Genomic DNA, 26,909 nt, shown 5'->3' on the forward strand with positions numbered 1-26,909 from the left:
TTCTCTTAGTTGTTTGGTTTGTGGAATGGCAAAGAAAGGAAGATGTAAACAAGTGTAAACATGGACAGAGTTGTAGCAAAGTGTGAAATTTGGGGTTTTCAGGAATTTGTACGTTCATCTAGTTCAATTACGTCATATCACAGATGCGAAAACTGGAATTCAAGAGGGTAAGTTGTCTTGGAAAAGGTCATACAACTAATTAGTGACAGATGGAGGGCTGAAACCAAGGGAATCTGACTCCCAATCCTGAGCTCTTCATCCTGTATACATATCTGTAAATGTACCTTATGAATTTGCTTCAGTACTTTTTAAATTTTGCGTTTTCATTTTGATAACAAATTGAAACTATTAATTTATGCCTATTCTGACCATCCAGATGACCACCGAGGACTTCTATATCCAAACTGTCGTGAACCGTTTCTTTCTTTAGGATGTAATAGTACAGGTGAGCTCAATACAGGCGAATCTGCCTGTTGGGCTGCTATACCAGATCACCACAGACTAGGGGGTGTAAACAACAGAAATTTATTTCTCACAGTTCTAGACACTGGTAAGTCCAAGATCAGGACACCAGCAGATTCTGTGTCTGGTTCCCTGGTTCATAGACAACTGTGTTTTCTCTGTGTCCTTACATGGCAAAAGGGGTGAGGGCCTCTCTGGGGCCTCTTTTATGAGGACTCTAATCTTATTCATGAAGGCTCCACCCTCATGACCTAATCACCTCCCAAAGGCCCCACCTCCTAATGTCATCACATTGACCAATAGGTTTCAACATATGAATCTTGAAGACAAACATTCAAACCATGGCACTGACCTATAGGGATAAGTACTGGGTTCACTTTGCAATAGACTCTTCTGCAGGAGTTCCATCTTTGTACCTATTTATTCAACAGCAACCAAGGAGTAGCAAAGGCTTTTTTTCCCCACCAAATTCCAGCAATAATTTAATACAAATTTAATGCAGATATCAGTGATGCTATGATGCTAACTTTATTCTCAAGTTAACAAGACAATTTTGCTCAATTATCAGGTGACATTTCATTGAAAATGGCATCTGAGGATTACTCCTGAGCAGAGTTTTTAGATGAATAGGAGAGTTGGATAACCCAAACTAGCAAAAAGAACCTTGGAGTCATTAATACTCTCTTCTAATTCATTTACATAAATAGGCATTTTCTACATTGGAATTGTTAAAGTCAAAATTCTGAAACATTAAATATAGGACAGGATCTGAAACTATTTCTACAAGAATACCCATTTTGAAACTAGTTGCAGCAGAAAAGCATAATCCTCCCTATAAATGTACAATGTTAAATTTTATTAGATTCATAGTTTTTAAAATTCAATTTGTGTGTCTTTCTGAGTTTATCTTCTTATAAGAACAATAACTTAGTCTTCTTCCATAGCTTATATGTATTTTAAAAGTACAAAAATAACATAATTCCATGCTTGAAAACTGAGATAATTTTTTCTGTTAGAAACAAGTCCAGATTTCACCCAGTTTAAGAACCACTGCAAATAGACACATTTTGTCGTGGGGGTACACAGTTACTTAGTGAAGACTAGCCCAGGAAAAAGACTATATCTTGGATTCCATTGTTCCAAGTTCAGGTCCTAGCTCTGCTAACAACTAAACTGTATATCTCCATTAAGTCAGATCACTTCTCTGGTCTTCAGTTTTCTTATTGTTAAATTAAGGAGATTATGAGGATCACAAATACCTATGCTTATTTGAACCAGATGCAGAATTAGGTGAAATAGTGTAAATAACAGACAGTATTAGGGACGGTAATTAAGTCAGAGGACATTTACTCTGTCTTACAATGTTTTTAATTCAAAACTTCTATTAGCACTAGAAGGACAAACAACCCATCCATAGACCTGATGTGATCTGTAAGTTGCCAGTTTGCAACTCTTGGACTAAATCATCTTTAGAGCACCTTCCCCAACTCTAGAGCATCAAACACAATGACTCTAAGATAAATGAAGAGTAAGCCAGCATCCATATGACCTGTGTAAAATGGTAATAGCCATAGAAGGAAACCTTCCAGAAGGCTTCAATGTATTTTAAGAGTGGTGCAGTGTCATATAAAAGAGTAAGGCAAGGACAGGATTGAGAAATGCAGGATCCAAATGAGTGAAGGAGCTTTCTTATTCCCAACTTTATCCAACCAAAAGTACAGTGCGAATTGTAACCCATGTTTGATTCTCGAGTATCATACTCCCAATCTAATCCAAAGATTCATTCACATTCACCAAACTACAGGCGAGACACTCTGCCAGTTGCTGGAAAGATCTGTAGAAAATCATATTGACGTTTTTCCTTTTTCTTAGACAATGCATTTGATTGGTGGTTTGTCACCATCGCATCTTTCTTCTCAATTTGGTCCAAGTGTTATCGATAAGAACTTAATTCCGATTAAAATCAGGATATTAGATACAGATTTGATATATTTCTTCAGCTTTCAGAGTTTCCGGAGACTGCGTGAAAGTATTTTGAAATGCATGTTGACACAGAAACAATGAAGTTATTTGATATACGTTCTCACTTTAGGAAGATGTTTTCCAGACTTGGTACAGACTCTGATTTCCTGCTCTCTTTCAACAGTTAGCATCAACACACACACACGGACTTTCTGTCCCTGACCAGGATGTTGCTTTTTCTTTTCATTTCTTGCATCTGTACTCCTCTTCTTCTCAGTTGTTTCAGTCCCAGCTATCTCTCTTGTCATTTTCGATAGGCACAAATAAAAAGAAAATGCAGACTTTGGTTCAATTTCTAAATTTACTCATACTAAAGAGATGTTTGAACCCAACAATAAGCATTGAGACCCTATTCATAGAAATTTAATTTAAAAGCCAAGCAATAGACAGTAAGTGGAGTAAAGAACAAGAAAGAGCAAAAATTTAATCAGTCCCTGATAGCTGACTCCTGTTTATGATATGTTACATTTATGCTTATAATTGGCTATTTCCTGTTTTAAATGCCTTTTGTTCATTTCTACCCCCTTTCTCTCAGTTTATTGGCTTTGTGATCACCTCAGTATCTTTCTCTTCCAAATCAATTGACATTTTTATGAAAAGAGTTTGCAAGGTGTTTAACTCTGAGAGAAGAGCTTATCAAGCATGGGCTGCTGTGTTATGAAACCTCTCTTAGTAAAACGCTGGTACATAACCCTTGAGCTATAATTTTTTGGAGGATTTGTTTTTATTTAGATTTACGTGTGGTGTTCTATGAATAAATTAGCATGGTTTTAAAAGTGTAAAACTTACGGCATCATCAAAGTACATATTTTATTCATTGCTTAATAACATTTATGAATGAAGAACTCCCATTGTTTTAAAACCTACACAAGAACTCAGATTCTCGGTGGTTTGCCTCTCCAGACAGCTCATGTTAATCTTTCTGTAGGCAAAGCGCACTAAACTAGGCCATCCAGGGATTGAAAGTCCCTCCCAATTTATGAATACAGTGACAGTGGATAGTAATAGAATCAGATAAACATGTTTTTTGTATCTTACAGAAATAAGAAACTAGACACTAAAAATAGTCAGGGTCTAAATTTTGTGAAGAAAGTGTGCTGAATGAAAGATATAGTCTTCCAGTAGCTCAAACAGAATTTCTATTGATTTATTTTTCACATAGCTCTGAGCAGCCTGCAATTTCACTGTTTGATGTGACAAAAAAGGAAGGAAGGAAAGAAGAGGAGAGGAGAGAAGAGGTGTGGAGAGGAGAGGAGAGGAGAAGTGTGGAGAGGAGAGGAGAGGAGAGGAAGGGCACTTGCTAATTCACAACATTTGTTTCCAGGTGCCAGGTGGACCTGTCGGCCCTCAGTAGGGAACAGACACACAAGTTGGAGTTGCAGCTGGAAGAGGGTGAGGGTCACCTGGTACTGCTGGTCACCCTGACAGCTTCGGCCACAGTCAGCATCTCTGACCTCTCCGTCAGTTCCCTGGAGGACCAGAAAGAACGGGAGGAAATCTTAAGGAGATATGTACGTATGTAACCCCCTAATTCAGGGTCATGTGTGACGAGTTGAGGTGGTAAATGATTTACCTAGAGTGACAGGAGTACATCTGAAGGGCTGTGTGACAGTTGAGTCAGCAGAGACAGAGAGCTGGGTAAATGCAGATGCCGTTACCCTGAGCTCTGCACACCTGCTCTTCTCTAGAGTCTCTTCCAAAGCAAGTTCTAGATTCTGAGCCTCTCCACAGTGATTTTGTCATGCAGCACAACTATCATGCAAGGCAACTTCTCATAAAGGAAAGTCAAGTATACAGAACATTACCTCAAAATTAATTCTTTGACCCTTTGTAATTGCAATTAAGAGTTCTTTGTCTTTCCAAGTTTGAAATGGAATTAATGACACCTACGTTAATTAGTAGCTTGGTAACGAGAGGATATTCACAGAAAGAATTTTTATTTCAACTGCTTAGAAAGGCCTCGCTTCATTCCTTTATCTTATTTTAATTGAATGTGAAATATAATTAAAAGGAAGCCTCCTTACCTTTTGATCATTTGTGGAGTGATAAGGCGGAATAGTGAGTCACTATAGTAAGAACCCTTCTCAAATTTCACCAAACCAAAATATTCACACCCAAATCTACCTCTTTCCCAGCATCCTCACGCTGTGCATTTTCCACTGTGTAGTTTTCTTGAATCAACAGAGAGGGGAGCTCTTACTCCACCATTCTCTCTCAATGGAGTCTCAGAAAAAGTGAATGCCTCAGTACCCATGAAGCTGGGAAAAAAAGCTTTTCCACTTAAAATTACAAAGCTTGTATTGTACAATGCTGCCAGGTGTTTAGAAGGCTCCTCTAGACATTCAGCCATGAAACCAAGCTCTGACTAACAAAGAACCGCTTAATTTTTTTTTTTAGATTCTAAAATATTCCTATTTGCTGACTGACATCCTTCCAATAACTGAATTTAATAAAGATGTACCTTATCAGGCTGTGCAGATAACATGAAGTGCTGGTACTAATGCTCTACAATATTCTTCAAACAGATTAGCAGGATGTGTGCTTCAGCAAATTTATTCTGGCTATCTCCACCGAATCAGCTGTCTGCTAATGCTTGCACAACTCATCTACCAATGGTGTTACCATAAACAGTTTAATAGAGGTGACTTAGCAAGGCTAAATAGTATATATTTTTAAACCACCTAAGAGCCCAACCTATTGTTGGGCATCTTCTAATATGTAATTGCAATTATGAGAATTATTTCACATTTTGGTACCCATGAAAACATGTTCTCCTGTTACCAGGAGTGAGCCTTGTGAGTCGAAACAATTTTAAAAGAATTAATTGGTATATTAATATAAAAATTCTAGGTATTATGATGCTGTATTTTATGGATTAATATTTGATACTATCCCATATATTAGAATGATAGTGGAGCCTAGGTAATTAGGAATAATCCAACTATTATTGATTCTTTTTTTTTTTTTCTTTTTGCCGGTTGGGCTTCCTTAAATCGGCCATTTCCATTCAGAATTTGAATATTTGTTTCCGCACCTTCTTTCAAATGTTAGTTATTATTTGAATAAAATATAAACTATTATGTGGGTGCCCTGGCTGATTCTCTGATTACATGCTGCTCGACGACATATTAAAAAGTGAACCGTATTTAAATGTTTTGTTTTGTTTTTGTAGCCCTGCATTTCAAGCATAGGCCTGTATCTCCCTCTAGAGACGTCGTTGCTACGGAGCTCCTGTGTGCACTATAGCACATGTGTTATAATTGCTCATAGTAAGACAAGGACAGAGACCTACGCTTTATGGTTTCGGCGTGTCTTTTTATTACACAGATTAGGAGACGAATGAATGCTGTATCGTGTCTGGGACATCATATGACATCATATGTTTCAGAGAAACATATAGAGGAGGTTATTTGGGGAATTATTTATATGTTTTCCTGGGAGAACATGTATATTTTTTAAATTTTAGGGGACACTTCAGAATGTGATTTGGCACTGGCCATAGTGGAGGAAAGTGAGTTGCCCCTGAAAAGGCTCTCCATTTCTGTCATTCAGTCGTTCATTGTGAAGCATCGAAGCCCCACAAGTTAAACAGACATTACCGTGTGGGCCATTATTTGATCACCTCATTCTGAAAAGATGGCTAATTCCATTTTTCTTTCTTTTTTTTTTTTTTTTCTTTTGGGGGGAGGAAGGCAGGCAAGGTCACTAGGGGGCGGGTAGTAATGGGTAGTAGACCAAGAGCGATTGTATGACCTTTTCAGAACGGGTATGCTGAACCCTTGCTCCCCCTTGTCACAGTTTAAAAACCAGAGGAGCTAGTTTAGAGAAGAAGTTGTTAGCATTCCATTTTTATTATGACATTTCACAGTCATCTGATTTAATGTCCCTTGACCGGATTGTCCAGCATGAGACGATGGGCTTGAAATGTTATTTAGAGCATTGATAAAAGGTGAGCGGTTCTAGGATGACAGCGAGTCATAAGGCTGGTGGTGTGACATTAATTTTCTCCATAACAGAGATGGAATAAGACGTCACGGTGACAAGCTGTCAATCAGCTCTGGCCCCTCAGAGCATCTCGATGCCATAGGATGGGGTATTGCCTCTCCCGTAATAGAGCTGAACTGAGATGCTCTCCCTGACAGCTGCTGCAGCCATAGAGAAAATATATTATACAGCCTTTCATTAAAAAAATAAAGAGGACTCCTCTCCAGAGCATTTCAATCTTTTCCCATCTATTGAGGGCTGAAAGGATTCACAGCAAATCATAGATTCCTCTGCTATGGAAATTTCTGGCTTCAGAAGCCATCCAGGTTTTGAGGCCTTCTAAAATAACCATAAATAACAAGGCAGGAATACCTCTTGATGAAGCATCCCTGAAAGGTCTATTTTTAAACTGATATATTTAAGTTTTTTGCTTTTTTTTTTTTTTTTTTTTTTGCAATTCTTATTATAAGCGCTGTGTCACTGCCCTAAACAGTTGAAGTTGGCAATAAATTCCTGAGTGTCAGCTGACTGGAAGAAAGAAACCCTTCAAACAGTAATTACCCCTCCAAATAAGAAGCAGAACATTGGAGCTGAAGCGTCAGAAGCTATATGTCTGTGCAGGGAGGTTACTCGTATGAAACAATTCTCAGCCCGAGGACTGATGAGATTTGTTTTAGACACGGTGAAACTTGGATTGAATTGCTCCCAAAAATTAAAGGACAGAAACCTTTTGATAAAACTCTTCTCTATCATCAGGATAGGAGAGTTACCTGGTTTATAACACTCAGGAAGCTCTGAGATGTTACTACATTAGGAAGACAACATGCTTACACACCTCTGAATTATAACACTGCTGTCTAAAGTTCCCATTGTTAAACCCTTAACAGGAATTTAAGTGGAGAGAAAGGTGCGTTTTTCCTGAGCACTGTCATCTGGGTAGTTTCAATAGATTTGGGTGATAAACAGCTGTTTTAAAACAATACAAGAATAGGAGCTAATCCTGTGCTCAACACTCTAAAAAGTTAGGCTCTGAGATTACCCATATATCTGCATTTCCTCCTCCCAATATACCAAGGTCATAGCTTCAGGGTACACAATGGCTAGTCATACAGGACTCACAAAGTTAATATCTCAGTAAGCTCCTGCTTGTCAGTATTCTCACATCCTTAATACAAGGATGGGAATGTTCTTTAGTAACAGTTTGATAACTTTGTTATGTTATGCTCCCTGGTCTTAAAGCATTTTAGGGATTATAATGCAGAAGTACCTTTGATTTACTGAGTAGAAATGCTGGTCTTTTCATAAGAAAAATGCTAGGAAGTGTAAATAAGCAAATGCATATCAGTGTTCTCTATCAATACTTACTCTTTAAGTATTTGTGCCCATTAATTAGAGTTCTGAATTATTACATTGGTATCTCTCTTTTAATGCCTTCAGGTACTATACTTCCCAAAACACTACCATTATTAATTTATGAAATTAAGTAGGTTTTATCCTTTGGATCTGATTCTTCTATTGAAATATCCCTACTTCTGTACACACTACAATGGCAAATAAAATTGCAAACTTAAGAAAAATTATTCATCACTTTGAATTTATTTTTAGTGATCAATTTGGCTTATTTTAGAAGTTATATATGATTTTTTTCCTAAAAGGTTCATAGAACTATGCAAATCTTTTGAACCAAATATTAGAAAGCAGCATTTCAGTAATTCAGCCCTCATCTAGCACATGCAATTTCCAAAACTCACCAAGAAGAAAAGAGTAAAAAAAAAATTAATACTGACTTTCTTAATCCTAAAGGCTGAAGTGTGTTACATGACCAACAAGCTAAGACTCAGTGTTAGCGATCGTTAGTCTCCAAACCATGGTGCCCATAGATGACAGATTCTTTGGAGTTCTTTGGTAAAGGAGATTGAAGGAAGAAAGTAGGCATATCCTATTCTGTAATTTACTGTTCACCATTGTTCACTGATAATTTTTTATGGGGAAGAAATGTGGTATTTTTTATTCTTTCGGAATTCTCATATAGCAACAATTATCTATGTCAATTCGTCTGTGCGTGCCTGTGTATAGGTGCACATTAGTGATAGTGGAAGGGTAATCTGTACTGAAAAAACACGAATATCCCTTTGAACCACTTAAGCAGCATCCTGAGATCAACGATAAAACTTAGCGTTTCCTCACACACTCTTTGAGACCCTCTAGGACCTTTCTTTTCTAACACTGATGTTGGGGTCTTTCAGAGTCCACTGCGGATATTTCACAACCTGAAAGATGTGGGATTTCTCCAGGTGAAAGTAATCAGAGCAGAAGGGTTGATGGTCGCTGATGTCACAGGTAAGAAATGAGGAAATTCTATTGTCTATATTTATTTATATACATTATTTCGACTATATATTATAACATATAATATATATTTATAATATTTATTATATATGATATATACATATCGAGCTGCATGCCACCGGGTCCATACCATTTAATGACTAAACTCTTCATTTCACCTGACTGGATCATCAAAGTAAATAATATAAAGTTTCAGGTTTGATATTACAAGAATTGCCAACCACCCAATTTTTATACTGTTTCTGCTTTTTGAAAGAAGGGTGATGTATTAAAAACAAACAATAAAGGGTAAAATAACTTTTGAATTGTTGCCTTTTCCAAAGTTTGGCCAACGCAATGGGACTTCCAGGTTTCATCATTTTGGCATCTTGTAGTAATGTTATATCTTCTCTCAGGCAGGATCAGCTTCCCTCAGACAGTATCATAACATCAACACAAGTCCAACACACGTGAAATCTGTTGCATAGTCTACTGAAAATTTTAGATGCAAATTACTCAATTACTTGGTATGAACTCCTGGCATCGGGTTGCTGAATCAAGTTTTTTTTTTTTTAGAGATTTTATTTTTTTATTTTTTGACAGCGAGAGACACAGAGAGAGAGGGAACCCAAGCAGGGGCAGAGGGAGAGGGAGAAGCAGGCTTTCCCGCTGAGCAGGGAGCCTGATGCAGGACTCGATCCCAGGACTCTGGGATCATGACCTGAGCCAAAGGCAGACGCTTAACGACTGAGCCACCCAGGCATCCTTTTTTTTTTTAATTTTCAAGTTTTTTTTGTTGTTGTTAAAATTCCTTAGCACATCCCAGAGATAATTCTGGATCTAAACTAAGCATCGTACTGAATGGAGCACTGGGTGTTATATGCAAACAACGAATCATGGAACACTACATCAAAAACTAATGATGTAATGTATGGTGATATAACATAATAAAATTTAAAAATAAATAAATAAATAAAAATAAACTAAGCATCTACATTGTTCTAAATTTTTAAACCAAGAAATGGACCTGTAAAAAACACTGAAATCAGTCTTATCTCTTAAAGCTTCCTGATTTGGATATCACTATATCTATGATGTATTAATTAACTAACGATAATTATTTCATCAATTTCCAGAATGAAATCATTGTTTTGAATTTGCAATTATGTGACCATTCATTTACTCTTTAATTTCATAGGTTTTGGGGCATACTTATACCATTCCTTAAATTGTCTATCTCAAGACAGATAACAAATAGGACTGACTTGGCCAATTTTTGTGTAAATTTTGCTCTTCCTGAAAGAAAGCATCCACTTATTATTTGTAGAAATATGCTTACCATTGTGAATGTTCAGCAAGTTGATCCTAATGAGGTAGTGGACTTATCTGAAGGGGAGAAATGCACTTTTCCTACCATCTAAGAGCTTGGAAATCCATTACCTGATGGTTGGTATCCTTTTTTAATTCATCAAATCTAAACAGAACAGAATCAAAACCAAATTAAAAGATGACATGCATTAAAACTAAAATAGCAGATGTCTGTTCCAGAATGGTAATATTTTTAAATTTTTAATATTTGCATAGTATCAAGTGACTGTTTATTGTGTGATAAAATTGTTGAGAGTTTACAGTTTCTTTAAACAAGTGACTATCAACTCATTTGAAACCATGAAGATAGTAACAACTGTCAAATATTCTTTCAAAATAGGTGTACTTGAAAGTACTGAGAGAGAGGGTAGTTTGTAATCTTTTTGCATGTATGCTGACTTGGTTCCTTGTACTAAACAATTAGTGAATGTTAACTTTATTCATCTACTTTTTTACTTCTGATGTGGTTATACTCAAATTAATCTGGACATAATGATTTTTTTTCTTTTATTATGTTGCATTTAGTATTAGAACCAACAGTCGACAATGAATGATTGATTAACTGCTCTTTTTTTGAAAGATTGATTGATTGATTGATTTGAGAGAGAATGTGGGGGAGGAGTAGAGGGAGAGGGAAACTCAAGCAGAGTCCACGCTGAGCACAGAGCCCAACTCGGGGCTTGATTGTATGATTCTGAGGTCACGACCTGAGCTAAAACCAAGAGTCTGATGCTTAACCAACTGCGCCACCCAGGCGCCCCAGTAATTGCTTTTTTTTTTGTTCACTGTGGACATTAACTTAAAGACTAGAATAGGAACTCAGTATTGCTTTCACATACAGAGGTTACACCTAGCCTGTGATTCCCCGCAGCAGGTAAATTCAGAATGTGACATTCACGGTGACATTCACGGTAACATTCACCATCATGGGAGGCACCTTCAATTTTCTACAGGATTTTCTGTAGGGGAGCCCCCAGTGTTGAGCTGAAAACCTCTGAAGATGGGGGAGAAAGGCCTAAAATAATATCTCAGGGGGCACCTAAGTGCTAAGAATTATTACTGAACATTTATAGGGGGCACAATAATTTCTTATACAAATATTCAAGTCCCATTTACTTCAAAAGCTTAGATACCTGCCCATGACATAAGTTGAATGCAATTATATAAGTTTGTTTCTCTTAGAGAGAAGCTGTCACTGCTTTTAAAACTTCATGAATATGTAAACTATGTTAACCTACTTGGCCTATATGCCACTATGGAAGTTAAAGTACGTGTTCTTTCAAAGCTGTAAAAAATAGATATATTTCTTTCCTAATGGTTCTATGTAAATTAATGTGAATAACAATAGTCTTTTCCCTAGGGATTCAATGAGACATAATTTTGATCTGATAAAATGAACTTTAATTTGGGGAATACTAAATAACAGATTGTCCATTTTTTTTTCCCCCTCCAGTTTTAGGGATATAAATCTCATGATTCCTCATTCCACACTGACCTTATAATCTAATGTGCTCTGAATTGAACAAGAGAGATGTTGAACTATTCAGGGGCAAGAGGATAATTCAGTCTTTGACCTTGCTCACTCTTGGACCTTTTGTGGTCTTTACGACATTTGTGATGGTGACAGAAACTGAGGACCATATATTTAAGTGAGAAATGTCTGAATATACTACTCATTTTTTTAATAATCTTTACTTCTGGAAAGGATAAATATTTATGTGTAAACTGATCCTTCCTGGTCTTTACCATTAAATTTGGAGCACAAATAAGCTCTTTGTATACTTCTTTTTTACTTGTTCAAAGAAGAACTTTAAAGATATGTTGTACATCTCAGTGGATAATCATAGGCTCTACAAGATTTTCAGCAACAGTTTGAAAAACAGAAATTGAGTCAATGGTGCGGTCTTCAAATCCCCAAATTAGCATCCATTTAGGAGTGTTGTGGATGGAGAGGGGAGATTTTAAATCACTGATAGCTCTCTGAGCTAAGCAGAGTATCTTCTGACCTGCTATAAAGGAGGCTATTACTATAAGATACTTAGTTGGGTTCAGAACACTTTTTTCTAGACAAACCTAACAAGACAAACTTATATTTGACCAACTTTGCTCTATTTTTAAACTATTTTTAAGGATCAGAACATAAAGTCAAACTTCCATAGTTTAAGCAAAAAATTTTAAATTATAATATTCCATCATTTAACATGAGCACAGGAACAAGAGATTCTATAATCTTTTAAGTAGCCATCAATCTTACTGCAGTTACAAAGAATTTTTTTCCTTTCAAAATGTAAAATTTTTCTTTTGTTACAACACATTCATTGAGAAACATTGTGATACTGTATTAACTCTGTGTGAATAAAGAGCAATTGAGACTCTCTTTGAATGAGTGAGTACAAAGCACAAATTACTTTTTAATGAAACCCTCAATTCTTTCCCTTTCCACAAAAAGCCTATAGCCTTGTTCAGCTGAACACTACTACAGTAGGTCACTTCAGTTAAGCCCCTAATAAACTGTTGATAGTCGAGGGTAGTTTTTTCTTCGGTCTCAATAGCGCAGTGTTGGACAGTGCACTTCAAATCATTAAGGTTAATACAGATTTAAAAAAAGAGATTAACTCTGGTGGTTAAGGCCTCAATTTACAACTCCCACACATACACATGCATTGAGCGAGGCACAAGAGTGGATTGAAATTTCAGTCAAATTGTGGGCAGCCTTTCACAGCCTGAGAAAGTGGCTCTCTGGTTTTCAAAGATGATCAGCTAAATTCTTCGTGAGGAAAAAAAAAGTTTGATTAAGTGAAAAATACTTTGCAGTACAACTTACTTACCTTTCAACTAAGCAGTGAAAAGGTGAATGTCTCTGTACCATCAAAGCAAAACCCAGAGACCGTTTGGCCCTGCGTTCACTGGGGAAAATTCTCTCTACTGCTAAATCAAGTATTCCTTAAAACTGGACAGTTTGTGAGGAGAGAAAGACCACTGGGGGGGAAATATATATATATATTTTTTTAAAGGTGGTGGGAAACAGTTCATGTCGGAATTTGTCTTTTCTAAGCTTCTAATTATCCTCTTCCTTGGATGGGGCCTAATTTCTGCTTTCAGCAGAACATTTAATGTCTTCTGTATCGAGTGAGGCTTTCTTCGCAGAGTATTTAGACCTGGCCTATTGGTTCTTTCAAGTTCTAAGAGAAGAAAGAGAAAAGGGTTCTTCTCTTCAGCCCCTCCCCTGCATTTTCCCCTGGGTTGTTTTTTTGAGCTCCCGAGGAAGAGGTCACAGCCTCCCCAGGGATACCAGCCACTCGGGTTCAGAAACGGTGATATGGGAGAACTGTGAAAGCCTTTCAAAAGATGCCCTACCTTTTCATTGTATTAAAAGGCACACTAATATAAAACTTCTCCACCCCAGGTGAATTGATCTCTCAAATTAATGCACCATCTCTTTCAGGAAACAATAGAGGGAGAGGGAGAGAAAAAAGGAAGAGGGAGAGAATTTTACAATTAACATAATCTGTCACTGAAACAGTCCCATTAAATGAGCATATCTTTTTCTAAAGCAAGGCTATGCATAAAAACCCATGACTCACCAGCCCCATAGTCTGGAAACCTACTAGTTATTAAGGGAGATGTTTACTACCCCTTTATTTGCATAGACTTTTCCCATGTTTTTCTTTAGGAAAACTGTCTTCATTGTTGGAAAATATTTAAGTAACAAAACAGCAGAAAAAGACATGCTACAGTTTTTTTTTTTATCAGCTTCCGTGAGAGTCTTATTATCTTAAGAAATAACAGTTAGCAGCTCAGATTCATTAGCAGAGCTAAATTTAAGCCCCATTTGACAGGCTGCCTAGAAAACATTTTGTTTTGCTGTCTGTGGGCTTTAATTAAGATGTGTTCAATTTCAGTCCTCTTCAGTCTAGCGCCGCCCGCCCCCCCCAACCTTGCTGTGTCACAGACCGGCGATCAGACACTTTTAGACGGTCCGGCCCATGACTTTGACCTTCTGCGCAGTCCGGCGTTCCCTGGGGAACCGTTCAACTCATGAGGTCTGATTTCACACTTCCAGGATGCCTCAGCTCTCTTAACAATGACAGGGAGACAAAGCCCTTTAGAGCAGGCCGCATGGGGACTTGTTTAAATTGGAAACCAGAGAGGAGTCAAGGAACAAGGTTATGGGCTACAGAATAGTGCTTTTAATAAAGAGCTCACAGCTCTGGCTCAGCTCAAAGAGGTCTACCTCTGTACAATTAATTGAGCCATTTATCTGGAGCATCTTAGGCCTCTACTTTCTCACAGAATTGCGTGGTAAATATCAGCTAAGAAGCAAATGAGATATGCATGAAATGAATTTTAACACTTTGATTACTGTGCTTCCAGTCTTCATTAAAAATAAATTTATTTGTATTTCTGACCTCATTATCAGTAGGCTGCCTGCATTTTTATTGGTTCCTGTGATTTCCAGCTTGAGTATGTCATGAAGGTATATTTTATACAGAGATTTGGATTTATTATTCTTGGTATTTTCCCTGAACATTATGGGTCTATTCAGAGAAAGAAAATGAAAAGGTGGCTGTACAGAAAAAGGCAAGTCTGTTCTTTGAAAGTTTTATATATAGTTGGAGAAGTGCCAAGCACATATATATATAACATAGATAAGATATTGTTCTTTAAAAAAATTAACTTTTTGTGGGTTACCCAAGCAAACTACATAAGATATATGCAGTTGTTGCTTGAGTGGCCCTCAGAATACAAGAGCTCTTCTGGAAAAAGTGGGTACGTTGCTTCTTTTATAGAACTGTAGCAGTCTGAATTTTTGATAGCACATGCCTTTAATTATGTCATCATATTTAATAACATTGATGATATCTGATAAATGCAGCCTTAGATTTTATGATCATTATTTAAAACCTATGTTGGAAGATGAGAAAACATATATCCTTTAAACTCTGCATAGTTCAACTGATGGTATTATATATAAAAGATGGTGGAAATCCTTCATATTTGTGAATTATCAAAGGTAAAATAATTTACCAAATAAAAGGGGGTTATGTGTGGATGTCACTTTTAATTATTTTTAACTTTTGCTATCATCAAATCTTAAAATTATATTGCTTGAAACAAAAATATCTAAGTTTTACACAAAATGTATTAAAAATTTCCCAAGCACAGTGCTTTATTTCCATTATATAAACTAATGATGTCCCTATTTGCTTTTTAACAAAAATAGTATAGTTTGAGAAGAAATTTCATCCAATTTATAATGCACCAAAAATACCCAACTGCTGACATTCTTGTCATGGTAACATGGCGTAGTTTAGAAAACAACATTATACGTATACATATTAAATGTCTTAACACTATATAAATACCTTCCTTAAGAATGAGACTAAACAAATGAAGGCGTCACAAGGAGAGAAAGCAAATCATTGCTCTTCATTCCTCTTTTTTTTTTTAATTTTTGCTCTTCATTCTTTTATGTCATCATAGTTCACATAGAAATAAAAGTGGCTTCCTTTTAGTACTTGCATCTTTACAAAATTAAATCCTATTCTAATTTTAGAAATGCAAAAGTGTTTTTCTAAAACCAAATAGTTGATATGAGATATTTGTGAAAAGAGGAATTAAAATGATAATTTAACTCAAGGGCTAGTGAGACTGAGTCTGAGCTAGTGTTTTATATGGAATGACAGAACTCATGTGTGATTCATATGCAGGTCACATGGTTAGAAGATACTGCTCTGGAAGAATAGGTGGGATGACAAAAGAGATTAATAATGGGGTTTGATATGCTCTAGAGGTGAAGGACTATAGGCTGAGAAAGTGGTGGTCCCACTATCAATGGGAAGTCAGGGGGGAGAGAAATACTATAAAGTAATTAATTGAGTTCTGTAGAAGTAAGATTACAAAATGATCCTTTGAGTCAAGAAATAGAGAACTGCTGATCTGGCTTGGAGGGCTATCTCCATGATTCTACTCAGTGCTTGAAGAAATGCTTTCCGATGCTAGAATCATTGTTTAAAATTAAACTGTTTGTTATTGTTTGTTATGATATAGTTGTGTAAATAAGCGATATATTTCCTAGAATGATGGATTAGGGAACTGGTGCAAACAGAGAGGATCTAGATTTAACCAGACTTTTGAAAAAAAGAAAAATCTTACCACAGGAATACTTGGGTTATATGATAGTATAGTTAGGTGCATAAATGACTACATGGCCAAGCCCAAAGAGTGATTGTGATAAAGGACTGATGTCAATGGGAATGCCAAATGGAGGAATACAGGGCTCTGTTCTTGGTCTAACTTGTTCAACCTATTTACTAGTGACTTTGAGGAGATAATTGATGGCTTCCTTATCAAACTTGCTAACAGGGATAGTTAACTATATACTATATGCATATATTACATATATGTGTATACTATATGTATATATTATAGATTTACACTTTTAAATATTTACATAGTATTACAGTATTTATACGTAATATATATACATATCCATATATGTGTGTGATAAGCTTAGTTCAGACTGAAATAATAGGGTTAGTTCAACAAGGTGGACATTAAAGAATATACATAAAAAGACAAGGATACAAAACAGTAATGTCCTTCTTTAAGAGCAGAAAATATAGAAAAAAGTTTAGGGTTTGAATTGAGTTTAAGCTCCGTGAGAATGAATTATGCACATGTCAATTTTGTTACATTGTTTTAGTATGCAGATTACAAATTGGCTACATTGAATAAAAGGGAAATGTTGAGAATGATACCTCTGGACTCATCAAACATACTGGGGAATGAATTCAGTATTGGAAGCGATTCTTTAAACAAGGACATTGACAAAGCAGAATTTATTCTCAATTAGGCTATCTGATGTTTTAAAATCAAGTCAATTGAGAACAGCTCACGGAAAATGATAATAATGCTAATAACACTAGTAGCGGCAGCAACATTTACTGAGACCTCATCACATGTCAGACGCTACCCTGAGCTTAGAACAAGGATTAGCACCATCTCACAACAACCTAATTAGTTACTGTTGTTCTCCCCACTTTACAAATCAGAAAACTGAGATGTGGAGAGGTTAATTAAGCAACTGGCCGCATTAGCAGGTTGAGAAGACCCTGAGAACTCCTTACACTACTCCCGTTTACCATCTACAGCAGCAAAATGGACTCCACAGGCTCTTGGGTAACTGAATACTAATATCAGATCTTAGGCAAGTATACCTGATTGGTGCAACCAAATTCACGTCTCCCACCCTAGCTGCAAGAGAGTCTAAAAATGTGACCTTGGTCTTTGCAGCCTCTCTCGTTCAGGAAGAGACACCAGAAGTTAGAATATATGCTTGGCAAGCCATCCACATTATCCAGCTCAGGGGGGCAGGTAATGAACATTAATCAGATAATCTAAATGACAGATGCTATGCCCTCACTTCGCACCCATTAATTCATTTAAAGTTAAAAAATGACTACATAAAATAGGTAAAAGTTACAGAGACATAATTTTGTGTGCCGTGTAAAGAAGCACTTCCCAAAAATTAATAATTGCCTAAAAATGTATCAGAATAGACCTGTGGAGGTGGCAATTTCCCCATCACTGGCCCTGTTAAACCAGAGCCTGTGAGACTAACTGATAGCAAGAGAGGATTCAAGCCCTAGATCAGCTTTCAAACTTGGCCTCTGAGGCTTTTCTCCCAGCCCTCAGAAACAGAGATCCCACAGTAGGTGCCAAGATGAATAACAGACTCTTGAATGAGTAGATATTTTGTAGAAGAGAAATAAAAATACAAAGATATTTTAAAGACAAGGCTTGACAGATGACATTTTTCAGTTCTATTGCCTAAAAATATTTTTTAAAAAAAGGTTTAATCACCTACTAGAGTCCTTAATTTTTTCAGTCTAAAGAATTTTATTCTACTGCAAAGGATCTCTCCAGCTAATTAATTTACTTATAAGGGAGATTATCTGAAACCTCATGCTTTTCTGTGGGGAGTCTAGTTGAATATATATTTACTGTGTGTCCTAAAGTAACTATGAGAACTTTCAAAAACAAAGGAGCTTATAATAAATATTTATACTTATATTTTTAGACAAATAACTTTTGTGTTTTCAATCTTGTAACAAGTGATGTGCATATAGTTTCTATATTAAATATTAGTTGAAGTAAAATCCTTAAATGTTTTTACCATAATTTATCTAAACTCTTAAAAGCTTGGACATAAATTTTTCATAGTGTCTTCTCATTTTATAGATCCCATAGTCTCCCTTTTCTTTCTTTCCCAGTTTCTTATCTGTCTCATTTTATTTATTGTTCTTCTCTCATAAATTTCAAGCTTCGCAGCATATACCAAGATGGTTCAATTTTAGAACTCAAGAATGCATCTTGTTATACACAATACTATAAATATTCTTTTGCATCTAGTTCTAGATCCCAAGGGAAATAAATTCATATTTACATTGTGCTTTATTCCCATTGCTCTTAGTCATGGTTCTCAAAGTGTGGCCCAGGAGCTTCCAGGGATCCCCAAAACCCTTTTAAGGATCTTTTAAAGTCAAAACTATTTTCATAATAATACTAGGATGTTATTTTCTTTTCTCACTCATTCTCTCTTGAATGTACAATGCAATTTTTCAAAGGCTATATATTTGATTGCTCTGATGTTAACATGTCATGGATTTATTATGTCATTTTCAAATGAATGATAGTTTTACATGCTGTCATTTTTAAATTCTAAAATGGTCAACTGATAGATATAATTTATATAGACAAAAGCTTTTTGATGTCCTCAAAAATTTTTAAGAGTTCCTAAAGATGAAAATGTTTAAGAACTGTTGCTGTAGGGCAATGATCCTCATTTGGAGGAGGCAGTATTACCCTCTTGAGCATTTGTGGGAGAATTGAGTTGCCACAGTGTTTGGGGGGAGTGCTCTTGGAATTTGCTGGGAGTGGGATGGGGATGCTAAATGTCAACAAAGTATTAGACAATCTTAACTAGTGAAATTGTCCCATGTCCTGCAAGATTAAATATAGACGTTAATAAAGGTTTTAAATCTATTTCATGATTATCTGAGCCTAGATTGCATTTTTTTATTATTATGTTATGTTAATCACCATACATTACATCATTAGTTTTTGATGTAGTGTTCCATGATTCATTGTTTGTGTATAACACCCAGTGCTCCATGTAGAACATGCCCTCTTTAATACCCATCACCAGGCCAACCCATCCCCCCACCCCCCTCCCCTCTAGAACCCTCAGTTTGTTTCTCAGAGTCCATAGTCTCTCATGGTTCGTCTGCCCCTCCGATTTCCCCCCCTTCATTCTTCCCCTTCTGCTATCTTATTCTTTTTTTTTTTTTTTTTAACATTTGATGTATTATTTGTTTCAGAGGTACAGGTCTGTGATTCAACAGTCTTACACAATTTACAGTGCTCACCATAGCACATACCCTCCCCAATGTCTATCACCCAGCCACCCCATCCCTCCCACCCCCCACCACTCCAACAACCCTGTTTGTTTCCTGAGATTAAAAATTCCTCGTATCAATGAGGTCATATGATACATGTCTTTCTCTGATTGACTTATTTCGCTCAGCATAATACCCTCTAGTTCCATCCACGTCGTTGCAAATGGCAAGATTTCATTCCTTTTGATGGCTGCATAATATTCCATTGTAGATATATACCACATCTTCTTTATCCATTCATCTGTCGATGGACATGTTGGCTCTTTCCACAGTTTGGCTATTGTGGACATTGCTGCTATAAACATCAGGGTGCACGTGCCCCTTCAGATCCCTACATTTGTATCTTTGGGGCAAATACCCATTAGCGCAATTACTGGGTCATATGATAGCTTTATTTTCAACTTTTTGAGGAACCTCCATACTGTTTTCCAGAGTGGCTGCACCAGCTTGCATTCCCACCAACAGTGTAGGAGTGTTCCCCTTTCTCCGCATCCCTGCCAACATCTGTCGTTTCCTGACATGTTAATTTTAGCCATTCTGATTGGTGTGAGGTGGTATCTCATTGAGGTTTTGATTTGTATTTCCCTGATGCCGAGCGATGTTGAGCACTTTTTCATGTGTCTGTTGGCCATTTGGATGTCTTCTTTGGAAAAATGTCTGTTCATGTCTTCTGCCCATTTCTTGATTGGATCATTTGTTCTTTGGGTGTTGAGTTTGATAAGTTCTTTATAGATTTTGGATACTAGTCCTTTATCTGATATGTCATTTGCAAATATCTTCTCCCATTCTGTTGGTTGTCTTTTGGTTTTGTTGACTGTTTCCTTTGCTGTGCAAAAGCTTTTTATCTTGATGAAGTCCCAATAGTTCATTTTTGCCCTTGCTTCTCTTGCCTTTGGCGATGTTTCTAGGAAGAAGTTGCTGCGGCTGAGGTTGAAGAGGTTGCTGCCTGTGTTCTCCTTTAGGATTTTGGTGGACTCCTGTCTCACATTTAGATCTTTCAACCATTTTGAGTCTATTTTTGTGTGTGTATAAGGAAATGGTCCAGTTTCATTCTTCTGCATGTGGCTGTCCAATTTTCCCAACACCATTTGTTGAAGAGACTGTCTTTTTTCCGTTGGACATTCTTTCCTGCTTTGTCGAAGATTAGTTGACCATAAAGTTGAGGATTTTGAAATACATATTATTTACTCAAGCCATGCAAATGGCTGCCATTTTACACAGTGAACACCAAAGACCTTAGGATTGCCTCCATGGCAATCTGGTTCATGATCTGGTTCCCCTTTACTTCTCTGACATGTTCCACCACTGTTCCCAGTGCTCACTGTGCCCCACTATATCAGGGTCCCTGAGCACACCAGGCCTTTGCTCTAGCTCTTGCCCCTTCCTGGGATACTTCTTTCCAGATATCCATTTGAGTACTCCTTCACTTCCTTCAGGTCTTTGCTCACATCTTACCTTCTCCATGAAGCCTACTCCAACCACACTAATTATATTTATAAACTATGCTCCTCCCCCACATTCTTCAAACCCCTTATCCCGCACTATTTGTTTCCATTTTTCATTAACACATATCACTCCCTAACATACAATATAATGTATTTCTTAATTGTGTTCAAAATTTAGTCTCTTTTTCTTCCCTCCCCACTACAAATAGAATCCAAGAGAGCAGGGACATTTCCCTTTTTTGTTTACATGGCCTGGCATATAGTGGGCACTCAATAAATATTTGTTGAATAAATAAACATATGATTTTATTATAAACAACTTTCAGTTTAATCCTCCTTTATTATGGCATTAAGGCATTATATGAAATTTTGAAATCATGATTGATTTTTATTTCAAAATTTTAAGGAGGACATTACAAAATCTTCAATATGAAAAAGGATGTATTAGGTCTAATGGGCTGAGAGCCACAACTCATGACTTAGTGAGAAAAGGGAAGCCCGGTTATTATTACTCAGTCCCAGAATCAGACCCAGTGGGAACTTAGTGAGTAGTGGCAGTTAATGTATTTCTACCAATCAGATGTTTAAAATATGTTTAGGTCAGTTGATGAAAAAAGCAAAGGTCAAAACCCCATCTCCAGTGATAAGGGAAGGATTGGAAGATATATCCAATGCACGTGGCTTTTTGTTTTGGTGGACCCTATGGAATTCCCTCATCTACGTACAACATTGTTATATGTTATGATTGAAATTCCAGTTTGTGGAAAGGACAGATGGCAATCTTGATTATAATTAAAAAAAAAGATTAAAGTATAGCCATTTCGAACTGTGACACCTGAGGAAATTAAACCAAGGAGCTTAATTTGTGCAAGGTAGGCCCCAAATAAAAGGCCCCAATGGATATGAATTGCTTTCCATGCTATTGAAAGCCTTCTGTGTTTTCAGAGACAGGACAACAAAGAGGTGGTCACTGGGTATCCCCCTACACGCACATTTCTATAACACATCACATCCAGCAAAGTGTGCTACTTGTCAGCAGCAAAATGACCCTGGACAAAGCCCACCACTGATGGATCAGGATTAACTTTCTATTCTGGGAGCAAGAATATCATTCAGTATCTTTTGAGTGACTTTAATGCTCAAACCAGTAGTTTGCACAAACTGAAGCCATCCACTTGCCCACGTAACAGGTAACAAGCTAGCAGGGGTGGTGCAGGCTTTCCCACAGTTCTTTATAAACGTGTCAGTGTTGTGACCCCAAAGAGCAAGGGCTAAGAGTGAGAGAGAATTAGCCAGTCAGCACATCCCATTCAGTCCTCTGTGCTGCTTTGAAGACGCCCAGAAAAGGTGCCCATTGGAGACAATTCTGACCTCTGTTTTTACTGCTGTAGGAATGGCTTTTCACCATAAGAATTTAGGTGTTAGAGCATATGCTTTAAAATTTATTATAGATTTACTTTTAAGTTAAGAGAGAAGAAGCTCTAATTTTAACTCCCTTGGGAGATTTTTTCCCCTGTAAAAATCCATAGGGAAAATAAATAGCCCCTGGTATTTAACGAGATTACGGATAAATGTGCATTAGTCCTAACCTAATATTTTTAAGTATCTATTGTATAGTCACTACATAACATAGATCTAAGTTGCTGTGTTATAGAGTCCGTATCAAAGGGATAAAGAAACAAATTTAAGCTAAATATTCCTTATCATAAATTGTTAAAGTCTTGTTAGATAATCGTCCTTCTCCTCTAAAGCTGTTGGCAATAGAGATGTGTAATCACCATAGAGCACCAGGGTCATCTCACCCACTGAGGAAAAGTCTTTGCCTCCTTTTCCCTTCCTGTTCTAGAGCTAGAGAATGATATGCTTCCCATTGTACCTTTCACTTACCTTTATTACAGCACTAACAGTCCTGCATTATAATTATGTATTTACATGCCTATCATGCCCACTAAACTGTGTGTGCCTTGAGTGCTGGACTGTGTCTTAATCATACTTATAATTCCAGGGTGAGAGGAGCAGGCGTTCAATAAGTAATGAATGCTTCCAGAGGTATTCCTGTTTCTCTCTAGAAAATTGTCAACAAGGAAAATTGCCATGTTCTCAAGCAAGGCTAAGACTCTTTCAGCTGTCATGGCGGTTAACACAATCAGCCCCACTGCTCTGATCCTCACCAAGCACTGCAGCAATTTCTATCTTGTATCCAAACCCAAATCTTGCACTTTTTAGCCCAAACAGTGAAAGTTAAGAGAAAGCCAGTTGGTACCCAGAGGTCAGCTTTAGTCTTATGACAAGAATGACTAAGAGGGAGATAAGGGATTATATAATCTGTTCCCATACATTTAGGCTGTTTAAATAGCCAAAAATTATCAGAAACAAAATACAGTTCAACTTTGGATGCTGCCTTAATTCCTTGCACTTCTGCCCATACAGTATTGAGTAAAATCATCACATGGAGCAGCTTTGCATCACTCTTTAGAGCTTTGCAGAACACAGTGTACTCGGTAGACCTCAATACCGCATCCTGTAGTCAATCCCACTCCCCAGACACTCTGAGCAAGCACAGCAGCATATCACGGGGTCTAACTAGAACGATAAAAGGATGAAAGGAAGGAATAATTGAGGAGATAATTAATGGTTAGGTCCATCACTGGTATTTCTGTGATTGTTTTCGGTTGTTTAAGTGGCACATAATCAAGGCTGCAAAATTTAGGAACTGAAAAGCCAGTCATTTAAAGCATCATTTAGCAAGCCAGATAAGCACATTAACTGTGTGTAGCCACTTCTTTAAAATAAAACTATGGTGAATGCTTTTTAGTGGTAAGTTTATAGAATTTGATATTGTACGTTTACTATTATTTTGGTTGAAATTGCTGTTAATTTTTAATTACCCTTGAATCATGCAGTGGCAGAAGGATACTTTCTAAATTAGTTGAAAATAACATAGTGTGTAAAGACCTGATGTTGGCATCCATTACTGATAACTGTAAAAACATAACTTTATAGAAGGAAAAGATGAATAGAAGTTAAATATAAAATTGGCTGCTCTCTCCTTACGTAAATTTTCCTCTTTGCCAGATTCTAGAGAAAACTACCCTGGGTCCTTTGTTGAATGCTTCTTGTCCTTGGGGGAATAAAAGACTGACTTGGCTAAGCTCAGGGAATTGTTTTCCGTCAGCAAATAACAGTATCAGGCATAAGAGATTGTTCGCTGTTGGCATCTTCAAACGCTGTTGGTTCTACCTTCAGAGTATATTCAGAATCCAAGCACTTTCCATCACCTGGATTGTAATATCCCCCTAACTCTTCCCACTTCCTCCTCCACTGGCTTCTCTCCACCTTATTCTCCAAATAGCAACTGTCAGATCATGTCACGCCACAGCCCGAATACCTCCAAAAGCTTCTCCTAGAACTTGTAGAGAAAACCATATCCTGCAGAGACCTGCCACCCTCCCCACACTCACCCTCTACTCTTCCCCTTCCCTCAATTCATTCCTTCAGTCACGCTGGCTTCTTGGATATTCCTAGACACACCAGGCACGGCCATTTCTCTGACCTTTCCACAACCTGTTGTTCTAGGTAGCCCAGAGCCTACTCCCTTGCCTTTTCTATTTCTTTGCCCATATGCTGATTTCTCAGTGAGACCTTCTCTGACGGTCCTTTAAAAAATTGCACATACATACCAGTACTCCTCATTGCTCTTCCTATCTCCTTCTCTATAGTACTTATCACCTTCTAAAATACCATAAAATGTGTGTATTCATTGTCTTTTTCCTTAAGGTAAACACCATGAGGTCAGGCTTATCATTATTATTGTTTTATGCACTTATGTCTCCTCAATGCATAGAACACTGCCTGGTACATGGTAAGTAATAATTACTTGTTGAGTGAATGAATCTGTGGTCAAAACATTAGCCAGGTCTTCCCATGTGTGTGGCCTACTAACTACTAAGATATGGCATAGTTATTGGGCAATTGGGAAAGGTCTTGCCTGGTGCCTTATATTTAAATATAGATATATATAAAATCATAGATATATAATTATATATATCTATGATTTCATTTATTTATTTAGACAGAGAGAGAGTGCAGGGAGGGGCAGAGGGAGAGGGAGAGAGAAAATCTCAAGGAGATTCCACGCCGAGCAGGGAGCCCAAGGCGGGGCTCCATCGCACAACCCTGAGATCATGACCTGAGCTGAAATCAAGAGTCGACCCTCAACCGACTGAGTCACCCAGGCGCCCCACATTTAAATATATTTAATTAAAGCTGTGTTAAATAGTAATTTGGTCTAAGATAAAAGTTTCTCTCTCTCTTTTTTTTTAAAGGTAAGCACCATTACATTTGGTACAGTGTTTAATATGGTCTCTTAAAATTTACCTTGCTTACCCATTTCAAGTTAAAAGCAGGTACATGTAAGAGAATATTTTTGCCAATGATGGAATGCCCCTGGAATTTAATATAGCAAAATGACTGAGAAGTGGCTTCTGAAGGTGCTTACACTGTTTTTGGTGGGTGTAGCATTGTCTCTAGGGCTTCAATGTCTTCATTCTAATAGAAGAGAGTGAGTGAGAGAATAAGTAATGTGGTGGTCAACGGCAGATAACCAGTTTTCCCTAGGAATGGTCTTGCAAACTAATCAACTACACAGTAAGAAAATATGGATACCCACGGCCTCATGGGCATAGGTTTTGATAAATGGATTAGTTTCTTACCAAGATATGGGAAGCGTTAATCATTAAGAACAGATTTTGTTTCTTTAAGACTCCAGATCTTTTGTCAGCAAATACAGGTAGAGTAACAAAGAAAGTGGTGATTTAAGAGACTTTCCATGTGGTTGAAAGTCTCTTACACAATTGAATGTAATTCCTGTAGAAAAGAAATCAAGTGAAGATTTGCATTCTCTGCTGGTAGAAGTTTAACCAACTGAGCCACCCAGGCGCCCCTCTGCTGGTAGAAGTTTAAAGTAAAAATATTTTCAGGGCACCTCTTGGCTCAGTCGGTTAAGTGTCCGACTCTTGATCTCAGCTCAGGTCTTGATTTCACAGTCATGAGTTCGATCCCCGTGTCGGGCTCCACACTGGGCAATAAAAATAAAATAAAGTAAAATGTTTTCCCAATAGATTTTGGTCTCTGGAGTTCATTCTTGTGTTTTGCTATTGAAGAGGTGGGGCAGTTTTGACTGCATCTGTTACACATTGCTGATCATTTGAGGGCAAGTAAAACCAAGTCAGTTGAAATATAATAGTAATTGAAGTAAAGCAAGTGAAAATGAGGAAACAGAAATGCCCAAAAGTGCTATCTTTATATAGTTTTTTTTAACTAAATTAAGATTTACATGAATGTACACATATATGAGAAAAATTAAAAGAAGGTCCCAGGAAGAGTGTGAATGTTTCACTTGTCTTTTAGGTAAAAGTTCCAACACTAATCAATCTAATGTTCTGTCTAAAGTGATGGCAGAATAGTGATGCTTCTGACATGGAATTCTATTAAATATGGCTTTAATTTTCTCTCTGATCATTACAGGTAGATTTTTTAAATCTCTCCAACCCTTTTATAAATTATTTGAGGTGGTAGTGTGTGTCCTCTTTCTTATGGTATGCATGTGACCCAGTACAAAGCTAGGTGAAAAGACTTTATATGGGCCTTAAGAATAAGTAAGGCTTTTGAAATTGTTTGAATCCACTTTTTATGCTTGTACCTGAATTCTGTGGAAGAAAATAAAATTGTTGATGTGGCAAATAAAACATTTTGCACTGTTTTAATGAACAAAATGTTCTTTTTTGAATTCTGTCTTCCATGGTGTGTATGTGTGTATGACTAAAAAAAAAAAAAAAAA

The 26,909-nt window shown here is 37.1% G+C and overlaps 1 protein-coding gene across 13 annotated transcripts in view; it reads left to right on the top strand.

The window, feature by feature from the left end:
* MCTP1 (multiple C2 and transmembrane domain containing 1) overlaps positions 1-26,909 on the top strand; it is a 506,871-nt gene that overhangs the window by 319,326 nt on the left and 160,636 nt on the right. For all 13 annotated transcript variants that reach the window (XR_013445693.1, XM_078067058.1, XM_078067054.1 and 10 more), the window contains 2 exons: positions 3,809-3,995; positions 8,715-8,808. Coding sequence is in view for 12 of the 13 variants with exons in the window: in XM_078067058.1 (XP_077923184.1) it covers positions 3,809-3,995; positions 8,715-8,808 (281 nt within the window). In the remaining variant the exon portion in view is untranslated. The remainder of the gene's footprint in view (positions 1-3,808; positions 3,996-8,714; positions 8,809-26,909) is intronic.

This window comes from Halichoerus grypus, chromosome 2 (genome assembly GCF_964656455.1).
Source record: "Halichoerus grypus chromosome 2, mHalGry1.hap1.1, whole genome shotgun sequence".
Lineage (NCBI taxonomy): Eukaryota > Metazoa > Chordata > Mammalia > Carnivora > Phocidae > Halichoerus > Halichoerus grypus.